Raw genomic sequence first — 19,320 nt, forward strand, 5'->3', positions numbered from 1 at the left:
TCTGTCACACACACACACACACACACACACACACACACAATATTGGACCTAAAATTGGCTGAAAGAAATCTGTAGGCATGAAGAGATTTGTTTTTGTTGTTCTATCATCTGATTGATATGTACCTTACTACTTACAATCACTACTCTGTACTATACATTCCTGCACAGGACCTACAGTGATTTTCTCCATCTCATTATTCCTGCTCTTTGTGAAAAAAATACTCTGTGGTCATACAGTGCATTTGTGCTCTCTCTGGCCAGGTGAAGACGTTATCAGAGGAGGCGTCCAACAGGAAGGCCTTTGTGGACTCCCTGAAGCGCAGGCTGAGTGTGGCCACTACAGAGAAGGGCCAGCATGAGGCGTCCAGCCTCAAGCTCCAGGAGGACCTGCAGAAGAAGGTCAGAGGACCCACAGACAACTAATATTCCGCACAGCACACCAATCACTTATTACACTAGGCTGTGTGTGCAGTCCATGAAGTCTACTGGTCTACTGAGATCAAGTATCCTCTTGATTTATGCTGTTACCATTCTTTTGTTGTGTGTGTTTTTATGCTGTTACCATTCTTTTGTTGTGTGTGTCCATGCCCGTGTGTGCGTGCCTGTGTGTTTGTTTGTGTGTGTGTGTGTGTGTGCGTGCGTGCGCGCGTGAGTGTGTGTATGTGTGTGTATATGCGTGTGTGTATGTGCGTGTGCGTGTGCGTGTGTGTGTATGTGTATGTGTATGTGTGTGTGTGCGTGTGTGTATGTGTGTGTGCGTGTGTGTGTATGTGTGTGTGTATGTGTGTGTATGTGCGTGTGCGTGTATGTGTGTGTATGTGTGTGTGTGCGTGTGTGTGTATGTGTGTGTGTATGTGTGTGTGTGCGTGTGTGTATGTGTGTGTGCGTGTATGTGTGTGTGTATGTGTGTGTGTGCGTGTGTGTATGTGTGTGTGCGTGTGTGTGTATGTGCGTGTATGTGCGTGTGTGTGTATGTGTGTGTATGTGTGTGTGTGCGTGTGTGTGTATGTGCGTGTGTGTGTATGTGTGTGTATGTGCGTGTGTGTGTATGTGTGTGTATGTGCGTGTGTGTTTATGTGTGTGTATGTGCGTGTGTGTGGTTTTGCGTGTGCAGGATCAGAAGCTGCAGTCTCTGCTGGCGCGTGTTGCGGAGAGTGAGAAGGCCATGGCGGAGCTGCAGGACGCGGCGTCCCGGCAGATGCACGGTCTGACCCAGCAGAGCACGCAGGCCCTGGAGGGCGCCAACAGGAAGCTCAGTCTGGCCAGCGCCCAGCTGCAACAGCTGCACACCTTCATCCAGGTAGCAGCACAGAGCGGGCACAGTCCGCCTGGCTAATGGTCACCTGGTCACTGTGCAAGGATTAAAGTTCTCCCTCATAGGACGGATTTCCGTCAATTTGATTTTAGAAATGTCATATTTGAGATCGATGCAGATCCGATGAGAAAAAAAATAGGAGGGGGGGGGGACTGTCACCTTTGCTTTTCCTTTTTTAAGGCAACTACAAATATTAGGTAAATGTTTAAAGACCTAATAGTGTTCTTGAGAACTTTCTGTGTCTCAATCGGTGACCGCTCAAGAAGATACGTCCTATACGGCCTACGTCAGCCATGAGTTTCGCTTTGTATGTTGTAGCTACACACTTGTCTCGGGCGTTTGCTTAAAAAAAAGAACACGTATGGAGGACTATAACGGTCTAATAGTTGGATTATAGTGACACAATCGAGACCGCTGATGAGGTTGGCCAATCCGTTTAACTTTTTTGGATATGATATTGTGAGCTCTATGTGCGAATTCGGAGGCTGTGTTCTTTCCGTGCATCAATGTAGACACTTACTATCGCGAACTCTTGTCAGGGGAGGTCATTTATTTTGGGTGTCACCTATGACTTGAACAGATAGCCTGCTATGCCACCCGATGTAGGCTACTATTATTGTTACAGTTTTTAATCAATGCAACTAACATTATGTGTAAAGCGACGCAATATAAACCGTAGCCTATGCAATTTATTATCCCGTCTGTTATGACATACAACAATGTTTTTCACAATTTGCGACGGAAGGTTTTGACTGAGCGTGTCGAGTAAGGGGGTCAGTCGTGTTTGTGACGCACAGACAGCCTTGTAGGCTATTTTGCTTAGGCCTCACTTTTAACGACAATAGGTTGTGAGTGTATGTTGACAAAAAATAACCATACAATTAAAATAGTCAAATTAAAACTTTGCTATAAAATATTAATTTATAGCACAAAACCATAACCAGTGGGCCTACCAGAACCTCGCATATTAGCGTCATGATTTGTGTGCGTCTATTTGGCAAGGCCACTAGCTGTCATGGATGCATTGTTGCTAAAGGAAGGCAGGTGTCAAAAGTTAAAAAATAAATGCAGATGGGCAGCTGTTGGAAACGGGGGAGAACTAACAAGCCATGGTGTAAAGAAATTAAAGTGCCAGGAGTTTGCTTTTGCGCGGTTCGCTGCAAGAAAATTGTTTATGGATGCAATAGGAAAACGTTTTAGCACGCCACCAATCAGAAGACCGCCATAAGGTTAACGTTCGTGCACTTCAGGACATCTTCCCTACCTGGTGCAACTAGCCACCACGACAGAGGTAGGCTACGTTTATCTATGGCTGACCGTTTTTACGTTTACAAAGTAGGCTACGCATGTTCTTTCATAGCGCAACACGACCTGTCCTTAACCATATCGCAACCTCTTGTCAACCTTATACAATCTGTTGCTGAAGACAAAAGCGCCGTCTCCAGATTGTCGTTACAAATGCGCAGACCTCCTGCATGAGCACACACAGTATTGCTGCTCATTGGAAAACTGAGTTGTCTGTAAAACTCAAAATTACCATGTTATCATTAAATGCGGATGAGGCAACAAATGGAAATATGAACAATATCTAGAATGTTCTGATTTGTTACTTTGATGAGGAAATGGGAAGTCTTGCAAACTTGATTTTATAGATTTTACTTGGTGTTGAATTGCATATTAACAAGAAAAAAATCTCCCCTTTAAACACTTTTGGCCTGAAATAATTAAATAAGAGTGTGTTAAAGCCTTTCTACAATATTGCTGCAGTAGAAAAGAACAGCAATGGCTAATCAGCAATGGTCAGGGATGGTACTAAAATATATTTTTGTTCATCAGGAAAACTCAATCTCAATCAAGAACACTCTCAATTCGCCTTATTCACATGGCGGCCATTGGCGGCTAAAACGAGGCTACAGGGTACACAAACCATAGGATTGTTATGTTCTATGCATTCACCTGTAGGTGGCATTAATTATATAGTAAGTGTACCCTGTAGCCTCGTTTTGGTTTAAACAATGGCCGCTGTTTGAATAAGCGAATACTCCCTTTACTTTGCTGTTTGCATCTTTTTGTACAATAAAAACCAATAGGTCGCGACCGCAAAAGGGGTGCTATCTCTATAGGTAGATATGAACAACGTATGACTTATGGCCTGAAAAAAGTTCAGTCAAACGATTTTTTTTCACTTTAATCCCTGTGTCACTGTGAGAGACAGTGTTTTGTAATTAAATTGACGCTTGGTTTTGCATCCATTTATGATTTTATAAAATTCACTGATTATTAGTAGTATTAGTATTTTTCCTACATTTATTTTTGCACCCACTCTGTTGAAACCCTTACAGTTAATACTGCTAACGTTAAATTGGAGCATGTTGTGTGTAATGTCATATGTGTGAGGGGGGGAGGGGGGGGGCTCATCTGCTGAGGGCTCTGCTCCGTTTCGCTGCGTCTCCCAGAACTGAGGCTATAGCTGCATTCCCATAACCCCGCATGTTGGGCCGGATCTGAGCGCGCGTTCTCCCCCAACGCCTGTGATCCCTGCGAGGCGCTCCGGGCTACCTGATTGGTGGCCTGCTGGTCCCGGGAAGCTCTGCTTTTGTCATGTATTGATTAGTGCTGGTGATGAGACTGGCTGTGCCCTCAACCCCCACCACCCCAACACATGCAAATGCAAACACACACACAAACTCACACTTACTCTAACACATACACATCCAGCCATTCCAGCACTGGGCAACTACCTACAATACACAACCAATTCGCTATTCACAAGATATTGCATTTCATTTCATTCATTGTTGTTATAGTTTTTTAGCTGTTAAATTTATTCCAAGGGTCTTGGTGGATTATTTTCTCTTCTCACTTTGAAAGAAAATGAGCTTGTGTCTGCAGGTTCTTTTGGCTCCTTAAGCATAGTTTTATAGCTGTGTATAGTTGCAAATGGCTTACCCCCTAAACTCCATTCGGGTACGGTACTCTTGTCAGTTCAGTGCCACGCAGACAGGCAGGCAGGCAGGTAGGCGGGCAGTGTTGGTTTAAAAGGCCGTGGCCGCGTGTCTCTGGCTCTCCTGATCTCCATCTCCTCTCCATCTCCTCTCCGCTCTAATCCCCCTGCTGTCGGAGGCCCTGGCTAAATTGGCCCTCTGGCTCGGGTGATTGCAGGTAAGAGCTCTTCTCTGGAGTGGCGCGGCGTTCCCTCTTCCTGGCCGCCAGCCGCTAACTGGCTCTCTCAGCAGTCTGATGGGGAGAAGGGGGAATGAGTAATAAATTCACTTCATCTCTTTCCGGATTACGCTGCGCTGTGGGTTTACGTCTATTGAATCTAACCCTTGACTAGTGACAGGGAATATCTATCAGGTTGTAAATAAAGTAATAGGATCCCTGGAAGGTGCTTGATGAATGCTGCCTGCCCCTTTGGTCAGGCTTTGACTATGTAGAATCTAGTTTGGATTTGTTTCATCTTCAGAAAGAAAAAGAGGGAGATATTGTAGCAATCTGCTTTGGATTTTTGCCTTTCATAATTCTTGTTTGTAAAGCATGTGATGCATTCAACAATGTTAGCAGATGTATTTAATGAATACCCTTCATGAACTGAATCAGGTGCCCATGAAGCATTGTGATCAGAGCACTTCCTGGTCTATGTGGTATCCTGTCTGGTCCTGGGTAATGGGTATGGATCATACTGTAGACATTTCTAATGGTATGGATGTTTCACATCACATTTATCTGCTAAGCTGTTGGTGTTGCTGTCATGTGAGAGAGAGGCAGGTGTATCGCTGACTTCCTCTGTACTCTGCTCCCTAAATCTCTCCATCAGAAGCACTGTTGTGTCGCTGGCCGAGGTTCATTAGTGTTTTATACCCACTCACGCTGTTAGCCGAGGCCGCGGTGCGTTCCATGTGCTGCAGGCCCTGTTTTAATATCTCAGTCCCCTCTGAGCAGGGATATTGCTGCTAAATGTGTGTGATGGGCCTGCATGCAGCCACTAAATAACATCAATGGAGATGTCTGGGCAGGCGGCGTGGGCCACGCAGCAATGCACCATGGGCAGCCGCTCGTGATTAGCCCCGCTTTATCTTCGCCAAAGCATAAGCGGTGCGAGCGCGTGTTTTGTGTGTGTGATTTCTCCACTGACTTGTCCATTCCAAGGTCAGATTTTCACTGGGCTTAGGGGGAATGATGCAGAAGATTATTGCCTCGATCAATAAGCTCAAAATGAAGCAAAGGGGAGTTTGCTTTATTGACTTTCTCATGTACAGTGGCAGCTTTAACATTTAATTGTCTCTCTGTATTTAGCCGCGGCTCCCGCCCCACCAGCTCGAGACTGGAACCCCCCCACCGCCCGCACGGCAGCCATTTTGAACGCTCCTCGTGGCTCAATTATTTAGTGCCCGCGTTGCGCTGCGCTGTTGTGATGGGTGTGCACCGTACAAAGACCAAAATAAATAAATGAAAGTGCTTTTGCAACTCTCCCTCCACTCACCTGTTCAGTTTATCCTTCTCTCTTGTCTCCTCCCCTCATCTTTTCTGTGCTATGCATAATTTTTTCATCAAATCAGCAGAGAGCCTTCAAACTTTTAGCACATAGCTTGACTGTTTAGTGTCAAGCACCATGGCGGAGGTAAGGTGGAACTGCGTACAAGGGAGGTCTACATCCAGAAAACATGCGGGAGTTCGGAGCGCGCTCAATAATTTACGTGCTGCCTGTGCATGCACGCTGATTTGTCTCAGGGTAGTTCTTCTTATTTCAATCTTTCATCTTCCATTTCTCTCTCTCTCTCTCTTCTTTCTCTCTCTCTGTGTCTCCCAGGCGCTGGCCCGTGAGGTGGAGCGCGAGGCCCAGGCGGTGAAGGGGGAGGTGAGGAAGAGGAAGAGGCAGAGGAAGGCCTCCATCCAGGGAGACGGCCGGCTGTCCAAAAGCTCCATGGTGCGGGCGCAGTCCATCGCAGCCTCCATCCTCAACATGAGCGAGAGGGACCTGGTGGACATGCAGGACACAGATGAGGTGATGCAACACCTTCACACATGCCTGTGTGAGTCTGGAGTATGGGAATACACTGTACCATGGTGCCATCAATAGCATGTTCCAGCACTTGTGTTGTCAAGACTTGTGTTCGGAATATGGGGTCTGAACTTTGAATTGAACAAATTATATAAAACGCCTCAGTAGATCGCAAGTCCCTCGTGCTCACACCCACACACACACACACACACTCACTCACTCTCACACACACACACACACTCACTCACTATCACACACACACACACACTCACTCACTCTCTCACACACACACACACTCACTCACTCTCACACACACACATGCTGTTTTTCCTCTGCCTGCCACATTCATCCTCTGTCGTACATCACTGGCCTTCAGCGCGTGTCAATTAGGCCCTGGACGTGAGGAAACAATCAGCCCGCCTCCCCGGGGACTTCCTCTCATCCGTCCGGGGAGGAAATGCTGTGTGCCGCACTCACTCACTCACACTCGCTTGACACCAATTTCATGTCGTTGATTTCTCCACTACAGCGTTCCCACTCTCCTTCTCTGTGTCTCCTTCTCCTCTCTCTCTCTCTCTCTCTCTCTCTCTCTCTCTCTCTCTCAGCTCAGAGTTGAATTCTCTGCCCACTGTCCGTCAGGCTGGAGGCTTAATTGTTCAGCTGAAAGATAAAGCATTTTTTATTGTGGCTCGCCACAAAATCTGCCTAGTGCTGTCATGATTTGAAATATTATGAAGTGTAATTTGGAGACACAGACTGTGTTTAGTGTAGAAAGAGATGTGTGTGTGTGTGTGTGTGTGTGTGTGTGTGTGACAAAGCAGAGAGGTTATATTTCATCCTTGTGTTTGTCTCTTCTGTTTGTGTATCACAGGAGGCGGAGGATGGCAGTGGGGAGCAGGACTGGCTGCAGTGCATGCATAAACTCCTCCAGCACCAGGTGTGTGTGTGTGTGTGTGTGTGTGTGTGTGCATGCGTGTGTGTGCCACAAGCATATGTGCACACATTCACACTGGTAATAGTAACTACTCTGTTGTGCTATCTATTTAAGGCATTGCCATGTTTTCACTGCAGTTTTTGATCTCTCTCTATGCTATTGTCATACATGGTGTGTGTGTGTGTGTGTGTGTGTGTGTGTGTGTGTGTGTGTGTGTGTGTGTGTGTGTGTGTGTGTGTGTGTGTGTGTTTGTCACTAGTAGTCTTCTCATTGCGACCTCTGACCCCTAGCCCCCCGCTGTGTTCACGCTCCTTCCTCCCTCTTCCTCTTCATCGTCTTTTTTTTTCCCTAGCAGCAGCTCGGGAGTCACTGGGCTGCCATCAGGCATTCTGCCCTCTCTCTCTCTCTCTCTCTCTCTCTCTCTCTCTCTCTCTCTCTCTTTCTCCCTCCTTCCCTTCCTCCCGTCATCTTCACTCTCTCCTTCTCTCACTCCTCTCTCTCTTCCTGTCTCGCTCTCTCTCACTCCTCTTCCCTCTCTCTCACTCCTCTTCCCTCCCTCTCTCTCTCTCTCTCTTCCTCGCTCCTCTTCCCTCTCTCCCTGGCCAACACCCCGAGGCAGCTTGTTAGTGGGGAGCTGAGTATTGATCTGGCGCTCCTGTCGATGCCGGGAGAATGAGTGAGGGTCCACCAGAGAGCCTCGGCCGCCTGGCTGCTATCGACGTTTCCTGGGCCCCCGCGCCCACACTGCTCTCTGGATGACAAGGCTGAGACCCACTCCGCTCCTCTCCCCCCCCCCCCCCCCCCGCTCCCTGTCCCCAGGGCCCCCCCCCCGCCAGTCCACTGTGGTGACCCAGGAACTACTTTTTCTTCCCTTTCATGTCCCCCGGCAGAGACCCCCCACCAGCCCCCCACCCCCATCTTGGTGTTAATAAACACTCGCTCCCCTGGGACGTGTGCTCTTGTCCCTTTGCGTGTGATCAAGGGGAGTTTGTTGGCAGGTGTGACTTTTGAGGGAAGGAGTGATGGAGAAAGGGTTACTGCAGTATGCAGTGTTTCCCAAAGAATTGGATTAAATTTGTGGCGGTAGCTGACTTGGACAATGGGGGTGGGGGTGGGGGGGTATTAAGATCGTATTGGTAGTGTATAGGTCTAATTGAGTGCCTGTCACATAAGACGTTCGTGAGTAACACAGTTAAAAGGCTGCTGATGTGTGGATGCAATTCATAACGTTTTCTACATAGGTAAAATAAAGGTTGTACTTCTCCTTGGGACAAGCACTTTTGAATTTTGGTAAACACTTTTCCATTTACATCGGGATTTTGTAAACATTCAGTGTCAATCAATAAAATGAGCCCTTCAACGAAATTGACAAGCAGCTGTAAGTAGGCTACGCATGCTAAATTCGACATCCAAACAGTATTCTAACGTTAGCTTTGAGATACTGCTTGATTGCATAACTTAACTTAGTTTAGTCTCTTCAATGTAGCCTACTATGTTGTGATAAGACCTTAGCAGAGTTAACTTCAATGCAGCAGTTTTGAACAAATTTGCGCAGCATGGTCACGATGCTAAGCGGATTTAATAGCAATTAGAGCGGGGCGGGGCAAGGAAAGGCTGCATGCGTAAAAAGCACAGCTCAATGGCAATGCAAGGATTTCATCTTATATTTAATTTAATTTAAATTAAATTAAATTAAACATAGAATATTAATCTGTGGCGGCCGATTTTGATTTCATGGCGCACCGCCACAGATTAGTCAATGTATGGGAAACACTGGTATGTGTGTGTGTTTGTGTGTGTGTGTGTGTGTGATTCGGTATTATTTTGATCTTTCCCTGGTAATAAACAGAATCAAGTGTAATGGCTTTGATTTTGTGTTGTGTCACTGATGCAAGCGTGTGTAATGAGTGCAGTGTGGGTGCGCTGGCACAGGCTGGGGCGCTCAGGATCAGGGCGCCACTTAGAGCTGTCACTGCAGCCTGCACCTCCTGCCGCCGTCTGGCTCCTCAGGACAAACTGGCTATTAATAGGGCTGCCACACTACCTGGACATGCAACAACTGAGCGTCATTCACTATTAAAAACAGAGTGAATGATGGAGAGAAAGTGTGTGTGTGGAGAGAAGAGAAATATAAGCTGCTTTCAGACATAGGTGTAAAGGCCTATTCACACCAAGAACGATAACTATAAATAGATATCGTTCTCGTTAATATGAATGACGACGTTCACACATAAACTATAACGATAACGACATGAAGAACGATATCGTTGGGGATCACTTTCAGAGCGATTTTCAGAACGATAAAAAGCTAATAGCCAATCAGAACCCATAGTATTTTAATGTCACATTCATTAACACAAGGAGAGACTTTGTTTATCGTTGTTCAGTGTGAACGCTTTTATCGTTATGGTTATCGTTATCGTTATCGTTCTTGGTGTGAATAGGCCTTTAGTCCACATGTTCTGCAGATGTCAAGCGGATAAGCCATATATCTGAACAACATAACCAGACATTTGGAACTCCGAACTTAGCCGGCTCTTACACTACTCCCCTCCTAGTATTTCCGACGGACATTATGTAAATAAGCTCATGTCTGAACGAAGCGAAGAAGATGCGGAGATTCTGTTCATGTGCGTGTTCAACCTCGTTCAACCTGTTCAACCACGCGGAGATTCTGTTCATGTGCGGCCGTGTCGTTCACACATACTGTATTGTCCGCATGTTAGCATCATATCTGAATCACCTGAAGGGTCAGACATCCATTTGACAAAGATCCGCATTATATAGTGCGGAGGACATGTCTGAAAACAGTTATAGACATACATGGCTTGGACTGTTGCATGGGTGTCTGGCTTGGATTCTGTGTATCTGTTTGTAAGAGAAGAGAGATACAGAACTTCTTTTGAGCTGTCTCGTGTGTGTGTGTGTGTGATGGCCTCCTTGGGTCTGTCACTGCTCTGGCTGGCTCCTGTCCCTGTCAGCCCCTAATGGAGCTGCCTGTGGGACTTCACTTTATTACTGCAGTGGCGCTGCTGTCAATAGCCCAGCCATCACTCACTGCCCCGGCGCAGCCCAGCGCTCACCGCCTGTCACACATCTCCACACGTCAACATAACAAGCCCACGCGTGTCAGGACACGACAGCGCCACTCCAGCGGCCGGCGTCCGTCTGTCTGTGTGTGTGTGTGTGTCTGTGTGTGTGTGTGTGGGCATTAGAGTGTGTCTCTTTCTCTCTGTGATGGATGGCATTTGTGTCATATCCTATGAGAACAGAGCCTGTGTGTCTGTGTGTGTGTGTGTGTGTGTGTGTGTGTGTGTGTGTGTGTGTGTGTGTGTGTGTGCGCGTGTGTGTGTGTGCGTGCGTGCACATTGGCTGGCTGGTGTTTTATGTAGTTGCAGGGAGTTGAAGTGGTGTCTGTGTGTGTGTGTGTAACAGTGTCAGGTGAAGTCCACTCAGGAGAGAGTGGAGGGGGGTGGGCTGGCTTGGCTTGTGGCTGGACTGCTGTCTGTCTGCTCCTCAACTCCTCCACAGTTCCCTCGGCTGCAGCTGCAGGGTCTCTGCCACTGTACCTGTTCCAGCGCAGAGAGCTCTCGGGAGGTTTGCCTTATTCTGTAGTGTGGCCTGCCGTTTGTAGCTTACATTACTCTGGATAGATTTTGTATTGAACTCCAATTGACCACAGAGTCCCTTGGACAGCTTTGTTCTGTGGTTATGTGGTCGCTTATTTGCATTTTGATCCTGATGGACTTTTATTCATTTGCCACTTGTGCCACTTGCCACTTGCCACTGTGGAGTCTTATGATATTTGGAAACATTCTGCATTTATTGAACTTTTAAAAAGAAAAGAAAGTGGATCCTCCAAAACATTGTAAAACAGAATGTTGCAAAATATATTTTTTTTTTCTCAATTAAATAGTTTTTGTTATCATTGAAAGCTGAAATGGTAATCAAAATCAAAATGGCAATCAATGATTGATGAATTGTAAAGCCCTAGTGTTGAATGGTTTACATTTAGCTCAGTTGATTTAGTAAGATGTTTATTTTGTGGCTGGCATTGACTGGTCTCCAACAGTTCAGTCCATCAGCATCACACTGTTTTACGCTCTCATCCACTGAAGTGGGTTTTTCAGAACCCTTAGATAACTAATAACTTTTGTCCAATTGTACGAACAGAATTGCTTTGGAAGGAATACTGTGACTCTTTGTCACTGTCAATTTTTCTAAGTCGTTCAGTACACCTCCGATTTCACGGCGAAATTGTTTCATTGCAAAACGTTATGTCTTCGCCGTATGTCTTAACTTTGAAAGACCTAGTGATGAATCAAAGGCCTTTAATTATAATAGAAAAGCCCACAGGTCCGTTCCAGACACAGTCGATTGAGCCGGGATTCTGCTGTCATTGCTTTACAAAGAGCCGATGATGAAAGAGATAGAGCCTTTCACTCTGTCCCCTTTTTGGTGAAGAATGTCAGCAGATTTTTCAACTTCATTAATGAATTGATTTAACATCGGCACATTTGTAGGCCTACGGAAAGAGCTTAGACTGGTGGCACAGTGAAGTGAACAGGGACAAGAGTGGCAGTGTATCAGAGAAATGGCGGATCTTTGTGAGCAGTTGTGTTTTAGGTGAAGTCAAGACATTACTGTCACTGTGGGGCTTTGCCCTGTTCCTCAGCAATTCATGATATTGCCACCTAGTGGACATTGCTGGTACAAACACATGCAACAAAAAGCCAAGAATAAGACGTGTTCAAAATGTGTCATCTAGTGACTGAGCAACATACTGTAGACCTTCGATTAGAATGGTATCATTAGGGGCCTACAATGACAACATTAGTATTACCAGTAATAACTATTTTATGTTTTGTGTGTCTATGTCTGTTTCTTTGTTGTTCCATATTTTTTTTCCCCTTTCTATCCTTCTTTCTTTCTTTCTGTCTATCTATCTGTCTTTCTCTCTTTCTCTCCTCCCTTGCCCTTTTGTCTGTACAGTGTTGCCTTTTAATGAAGCAAACACAAGGGCTCCCGCTGGAGGGTCACTGTCTGGGACAGTGCTAGCAGCAGCGGCCGCCTGGCCGTCCAATAATGGTGTTGTGCTGCGCCATCCCCCCCGGTCCCCCATCAGGCGCTGAACGAGCCCCAGCGCTGCTCTAGTGCCTGCCTGGGCCACGCGCTCTGACTCGGGGAGGCCGCACGCCCGCACGCCCGCCCGCACACCCCTGGCTCCATTGATTTAATTGCCAGGGTTTATTTGTGGACTGCTAATTATTGATGGGAGGTAAATTGTAATGGAGAGGTCTTTATGAACACTGGGAGATGGTCGGCCTGCTGCCGCCTGGCTTTAATGAACCGCGCCGACGCCGATGCCGCCGCTGCCTCCCTCCGGATCATTTCTCACACACCCATTTTATACCTCAACAACTAAGGCACTTCTCGTGTGTGTGTGTGTGTGTGTGTGTGTGTGTGTGTGTGTGTGTGTGTGTGTGTGTGTGTTTACAACTACCTATTCCCTCAATTTACTGAGAGGAGTGTATTGCTTTGCAATATATCTGTGCTACTGGGCTCAAGGGGGAGAACGGTTTTGCTATTGAAGACTGAATGGCTCCATTCTGGGTCTTAATCCAAAGGAGATGATTTTTTGCAAAAGTTTTCCATCGTTTTGGTTTCCGCTCCTCCTCTCCCTCTGAATAGAGTGCGTGCGTGTGTGTGTGTGTGTGTGTGTGTGCTATTTGAGAGAACTTCAGTAAGTGATACGCTTCATAACCATACCCTCTCAGAGAGCTTGAGAACACAGAGAATAAAAGCTGAGCTCGTGTGCCTGTAATTAAAGTTCATTTAATGACTGTGTTAATTAAATCAGCCATGCCAGCTCTTTCTCTCTGTGACTCAAGCTGAGCCTTTGTACTGGAACTGTGTCACTGGGACACTGGTGCTGCTGATCGAGACTGTTCCTGCTTTCCCAGTGGGTGTGTGTGAGTGTGTCTGTGTGTGTGTGGTGCATGCGTCCTAACTTCCTTTTGTCTTTTTTGCTCATGTTTGTGTGTTCCTTTGTAAAAGAGAGTGAGTGAGATACAAGTGCCTTTTGTGCTTCAAGGCCACCCCAGTAATGCATTACACGCCACTTTCCCCGTGTACTTGGCAGACAGAGGTGTAGTGTGAATTCAGCAGAGCAGGTGTGTGACGTGTGAATGGACTGGAGGCCATTTGGCAGAGGCCCACTGCTGTACAGAGCAGCCTTTCTCTGCTGCAGAATATCTGCGCTGCAGAAACAAATACGCACAGCTTCCACTGACCTCAGATCAGCATCTTAAATGTGTTTCTGTCGTGGGTACCTCACACTGTCCCATGAAAACTTGAATTCCTCCAGAACACTAAAGACACTAGAACACTGAAGGCCTAAAGGTACGCTGGCCTGCTGTCTTCACTGTCCACTTACCTTGTGTCTCAGACCAGCTTTAAGGGACGGCGGGCTCCCTTGAGCGAGTAGCGGCCGCACAGTGACCACGTGTGTGGAGTGCATCAGTCAAATGCGCCCAACTCTAACCGTGGATGAGGAGACCTGTGCACGGAGTGGACCGAGGTGGGCTGAATTTGGGTCTATTGTTCTCCCAACCCTCCCTCAGTCTCCCCCCATTGACTCCTAATGAGTAAGGGAAGAAAAGCGGAAGGAACAAAGACCTGTGCGTATGCTGCCTTTAATCTGGGGTGTATTTAGGTCAGGACGCACAGCTCAGGTTGCACAGACCTGATAGCAGCAACAACTTATAAAAAACCAGAGAGAGATTTTTAATTACACTATCTGTGGCCCCAAGTGTCCAATTCCCTTTCATATGGGCCCCTGGGGGCCCCAAGCAGAGAATGGAGAGAGGATGCTGGGCTCAGGGCGAGTAATTACACGCTGGAAGAATAGATTGGTGTGTCTGCTTGATGCTCTTACCTGAGTGCTGTTTCTTTTTGTTATTATTATTTATTATTAATATTATTATTTATTTTCCCGCATGTGACACGTTCATTATCTCCTAATCAAATGCAGACTTTAGTAGGTCTTGGGTGCTTTTGTGTTTTTTTTTGTTTTTTTTTGTTGTTGTTCTCGTTTGATAACTTTGATTTCAAAACAAAAGTGTGAAGATCAAAGATCATAAAAGTGTTTTTTTTACTCTCTTTCTCTCTTTCTCTCTTTCCCTCTCCTGTGATCAGGGAAAGTAGCGTCTGTGTTTTTCCCAAAGTGGCCTAGATTGGAGTTGGGTTTTTGTCAGCACACGGGGATAGGGCGCCAAACAAAATCGCACAAAGAGAGCAGTGACGCCAGGGGGGGAAAACGCACCGTGTGTAACCGGAGTTTAAGTGTTCATCAGAAGAACAGCGCCAGGCACTGGAGAATACTCTCACTTGCAACGAATGGAGAGGAAGCGTCGGAGATGTGGTGGGGAACGCGCTGCCGACGGCCACAGTTGTCCACCAACATCTTGAGGTGCTTAAAGTGTAATGAAGAGTGTGGTAAGGTGTGTGGCTGGCGGAGTTAGCGCCGAAAAAGGGCTGGCGTGCGCACGCGGTGATAATGGATACATGATGTTTCCCTCGCTGCACCAGCCGTGACCTTTCCCGCTAAATGCGAAGGGGGGGGATCGGCGGAGTCTCCTGCCTCCCATTTGCATTCAGTCCCCTCTTACCCGCCGCACAAATTGGGCCCTTTAAAAAAACTCCTCGTACCTCTTTTGGGGGAGAGCAAAAGGAGCTCGATCGATCTGTGGAAAAGGAAAAAGTGAGCTAGGTGTGTGTGTGTGTGTGCGTGCGTGCGTCCGTGTGTGTGTGTGTGTGTGTATAAAGTCACTAACTCACAGTGGGGCTACAGGCTTTGAGTGCAGAAAGCCACTGCCTGCAGGTTGGCCCCAGGCTCTGTAATACCAGTGTCACTTAATTGGTCTATAAAACACCTTTACATTGTCCACGGCCCCTGTACATCACGCCTCCAGCCCCCACCGCTCCCCACTCCTCTCCTCCCAGGCTGAAGCAGCCGCTCACGGAGCGTGGAGTGAGGGATTGGTGCGTGGGCAAGCTCCTGCATAGGGGCTGGGGGAGGAACACCATGGATGGACAGGTCTGGCCTGCCCGGAGGTGGAGGGGAGTAGAGGGGGGGTGGGGGTGGAGGGGAGTAGAGGAGGGCGGGGGTGGGGGTGGAGGTGGGCTCTGGCTCGGGCTGCCATCAGATGGCGCGGAGGCTGCATCGCTGCTCGGCTCTGCGCTCCCACTGGCCCCATTAGTGCGGAGAGCGCCGAGCCAGCAGCACTCACCACACCGCAGGCCGCACTGAACCGCACTCACCTCTGTGTCATCACCTGGAGTCACTCTCAGCACACACTCACACACACATACACACACACACACACACACATACACATACACACACACACACACATACACACACTCATACACACACTCACACACACATACACACACACACACACACACACACACACACACACACACATACACACATACACACACTCTCTCTTTCTCTCTCTGTCTCACTGACACACACACACACTAACATATACACAGTCACACACCCACCCACACACACATATATAAACTGTTCATTTGCTCTTCACTATTACTTTGCTCTTTATATAAATAAATACGGTGGCAAAAAATGGTGTCTCATTGATAGGCTGACTGTGCCACATGTACTGTACATGCACACAGACATAAGTGGAGTATTGGCCCAAATGCTGTGTGTGCAGTGATCCTCCTGAGGCTGAGCAGGAGCCTGTGTGCACCTGTCCGTCTGACTCTGCAGTGCCGTGTGCAGACCAGTCAGAACGCTCTCGCCGTCCACCGCGCTCTCGTTCTCTCTGGACCGCACGGCCGCCGTGTGCTGTCGGTCACCTCAGCCCATTTCCCACTGACAGATTGGGGTGGCTAATTGCTGGGCTTGTGTTTTCAGTGGCCGGTGGCCTGCTTGCGCTGGTGTGTTGGACACCTGTTAAAGGACATAATTAAGTCTCAAGCCATCGCTAATTAGGCTTTGCACTCCCAGCCATCAGCAGTATCTAGTGCGCTTTGAGTGGCGAGGCTCATGTATTTGTGTATGGATTAGCCTGAGGTTGTTGTACTGGGGCTGTGTGTGTGTGCACACTCCTGTTTTCCCTGGTGTGTTGGGTAGGTAAGTGTGGCAGCGTTGACTGTGTGTGTGTGTGTGTGTGTGTGTGTGTGTGTGTGTGTGTGTAATCTGCAGTGAAGCACTCGGCACGGAGAAGCGTTTGATGCAGTCAGCAAAGGGACTGTGTTATACCCCAGCCGGTCGGCCTTAGGGGAGCCCATGTTCCCCCACTCCCCCTAATGAAGGTGGGACGCTGGGTAGCAGTCTGCCAGGCTGGCGCTCGCTCTCTCTCTCTTTAGAGCTGTCTGCTGTCTCGCTCTCCTCCACCCTTTTCTCTTGTTCTCTCATTCTCTTTCTCTTCCATCTGTATCCATCTTTCATCCTTTTTTTCCTCTCCTTCTATTTCTCCCTCTCAAAGCTTCTGTCTGTTTTGTTCCTGTGCCTCTTAAAGCACTAAGCCAAGACACTTTGATATAAATGACAACACTGCTGAAGACACTTACAAACAAGCGAAGCTGCAAAGTTAGTATGAATATTTATAGCAGATTATTTGCCTTTGATCGCTAGCAATGTCCTTCTGTTGATGTAACATGTAAGGAGTGTCTCTCTCTCTCTCTCTCTCTTTCTCTCTCTTTCTCTTTCTTTCTCTTTCTCTCTCTCTCTCTGTCTGTCTCTGTCTGTCTGTCTCTCCTCATGTGGTACTCCTCCATATCCATCTTACAGCTACATTTCACGCACACATCCCTCTCTGCGGCTCCCGCCATCGTATTCTCTGGTGGCTGACGCCTGGCGTCTTCGTTGCTGCTAGAGATGTTGACACGGCCGACTCACAGCCAGGCCCAGTGCTCTCCGACCTGATCAGTGTGCTCCGACCTGATCAGTGTTCATGAAGCGCAGTGCTGCAGGAAGTGCCTGTGTCTGATCCCTCTCCCAACCCTCAGCCTCAGCTCAAGCTACAGTCACTTAGTACTGTTCCTAGATCAGTGCTGTTTCTACCCAAGAGAATGCACTGTGGGCGTATAGCGGGTTCCTGATCCGCCCCTAAGAACTGATGTGGGGAAGATGTTCCAGCCTGTAGTGCAGAGCTTAAGAGCAGGGAAGCCTCCCTCACTGCCTGTTGAGTGGGTGGCCTGAGCTTGCCTTAGATCCTAACTGCTGTTAAATAACCTTACACAAGCATCAGCAGGAGACGCATAACATATTCCTTCAAGAAGATGATGAAATTCCCACAATGCATATTTTATCGTTTTGATCTTCGCAAAAAGATGGTTGTACCAAAAAAAAAATGTGAGTAAAGATCAGCAAAGTTTCCCACCCCTACCACCTACACACACACACACACACACCCCACACCCCCTCGCCTGTCTTAACTCCCGCCTGTCATCACAAACACCAACATGACCAGGACCTCTGAAAGACTGCCAGGTGGAAAAAAAACAACAAGCCTTTTCCCTTATCTTGACATCCATGTCTGACTCTCTCCCTCTCTCTCTCTTGTTCTCTCTCCCCCCACCATCCCTCTTTCTCTCTCTCTCTCTCTCTCTCTCTCTCTCTCTCTCTGCCCCACCTCCACCCCCCAAAGATCCCCTCTGCAGAGCTGCTGATGGACGCCATGCTGGCCAAGATGAAGGAGAGGAAAGTGCTGACGGAGGAACTGGCCACGCTTGAAGCAGCAGTCAGCGAAAAAGCCTGACCGCAGGAGAGAGAGAGAGAGAGAGGAAGCGCGGGAGAGAGCGAGAGGGTCTGTCATCATCCTCCTCAAACGTTGGGAGTGCCCAGCCTCGCAGTGGGAGCCCCATTTGGCTGCCACGGCCAGGGCTGAAGGAGTGTTTTGAAGAACCCTTCAACCTCTCCATCTCTCCCTTCCTCTCTCTTCTCTTTTTTCCTTCTTTTTGATTTTACCCGGGAGCGGGCCACTGCTAGCCTGATGTTAACCGCCCTCTGTCCACTCCGTGTCCGTGCACACTGTGTGTGTGTGTGTGTGTGTGTGTGTGTGTGTGTGTGTGTGTGCGCGTGTGTGTGTGCGTGTGTGTGTGTGTAGCTGTTGGGGTGGCCTCTCTGAGCTCAGGACTCGCACTCAACACACTACAGGAGAAACACTGGCCACTGTATTACTGTATTAGGTTACTGGCCAGTCGGGGCAGGATGTTTTGACATTCAGAAAGGCCTCTTCAAACGCCGACTGTGACCAAATCATGCCCCATATATGGTAGCAGCAGCTTATCAGTAGAGATATTATTTCTCTGTAATGTTTAACTTATTTCTTGTTGATCTAGATGTTTTAATTAAAAATGTTTTTGTTAATCATCGGTTGTCGCGTCTTTAGTGTATTCCTGGACTCCAGGATCTGTGTGTGTTCTCCTGATGGCGCCGTGGAGCGCTCCTCTCTGGTCCAGACTCGCCTCCCTCTGGCTCTGGCCCACTGATCTGGGATCAGCTGCCACAGGCTAATTAGTTGGGACATCAAGTCTGGCCGCCAGCGCTGAGCATGAGGTGAAATTTGGTTGGATATTTTGTCACAATTACGATTCAAAACAGAGCGTAGCGAAAGCATCAATGTGTTGCAGTATGCATCGTTACGATTTTTTGTTTGTTTACTTTTTCCAAAATTGTTTAAATAGTTGATTCACTTTATTATTTGGCTTTTCATTGATTATTTTTTTTTTTTTTTATCTCAGAGGTTAAATATTTTAGACATTCTAACGCGCCATCTGGAACACCGAGTAGATCCACACACTTGTTCGGTTTCTGGTGCTGATATTCATCATTTCATATATTTGTGAGCAGTTGTGTGAGTGTGTGTGAGTTTTTTTGAGTGTCCTTGAGTCTGTGGATCTGCTGCTGGCTCCCTCTCTCTAATCAGATATTATTTTATCCATCTCTTTGTTTTCCTTCTTTCTCTTGTCTTTCCTGCCTGCTTTTTTCATGTACAATTAACAACCTTATGTAAAACCACCCGTTCAGGAATT

The 19,320-nt window shown here is 47.5% G+C and overlaps 1 protein-coding gene across 1 annotated transcript in view; it reads left to right on the top strand.

Moving 5' to 3' along the window:
- Positions 1-18,563, top strand: part of cntln (centlein, centrosomal protein) — a 75,909-nt gene extending 57,346 nt beyond the window's left edge. Inside the window, exons 23-27 of the mRNA XM_076294766.1 lie at positions 262-399; positions 1,115-1,300; positions 6,126-6,320; positions 7,189-7,254; positions 17,934-18,563. Of these exons, the coding sequence (XP_076150881.1) occupies positions 262-399; positions 1,115-1,300; positions 6,126-6,320; positions 7,189-7,254; positions 17,934-18,044 (696 nt within the window). The 3' untranslated portion in view covers positions 18,045-18,563. The remainder of the gene's footprint in view (positions 1-261; positions 400-1,114; positions 1,301-6,125; positions 6,321-7,188; positions 7,255-17,933) is intronic.
- Positions 18,564-19,320: the final 757 nt, after the last annotated feature.

Source organism: Alosa pseudoharengus, unplaced genomic scaffold, assembly GCF_046254945.1.
Source record: "Alosa pseudoharengus isolate Yale_2024_CS ecotype anadromous, Long Island Sound unplaced genomic scaffold, YU_APseudo_1.1 YU_APseudo_1.1_scf_2, whole genome shotgun sequence".
NCBI classification, from domain to species: domain Eukaryota; kingdom Metazoa; phylum Chordata; class Actinopteri; order Clupeiformes; family Clupeidae; genus Alosa; species Alosa pseudoharengus.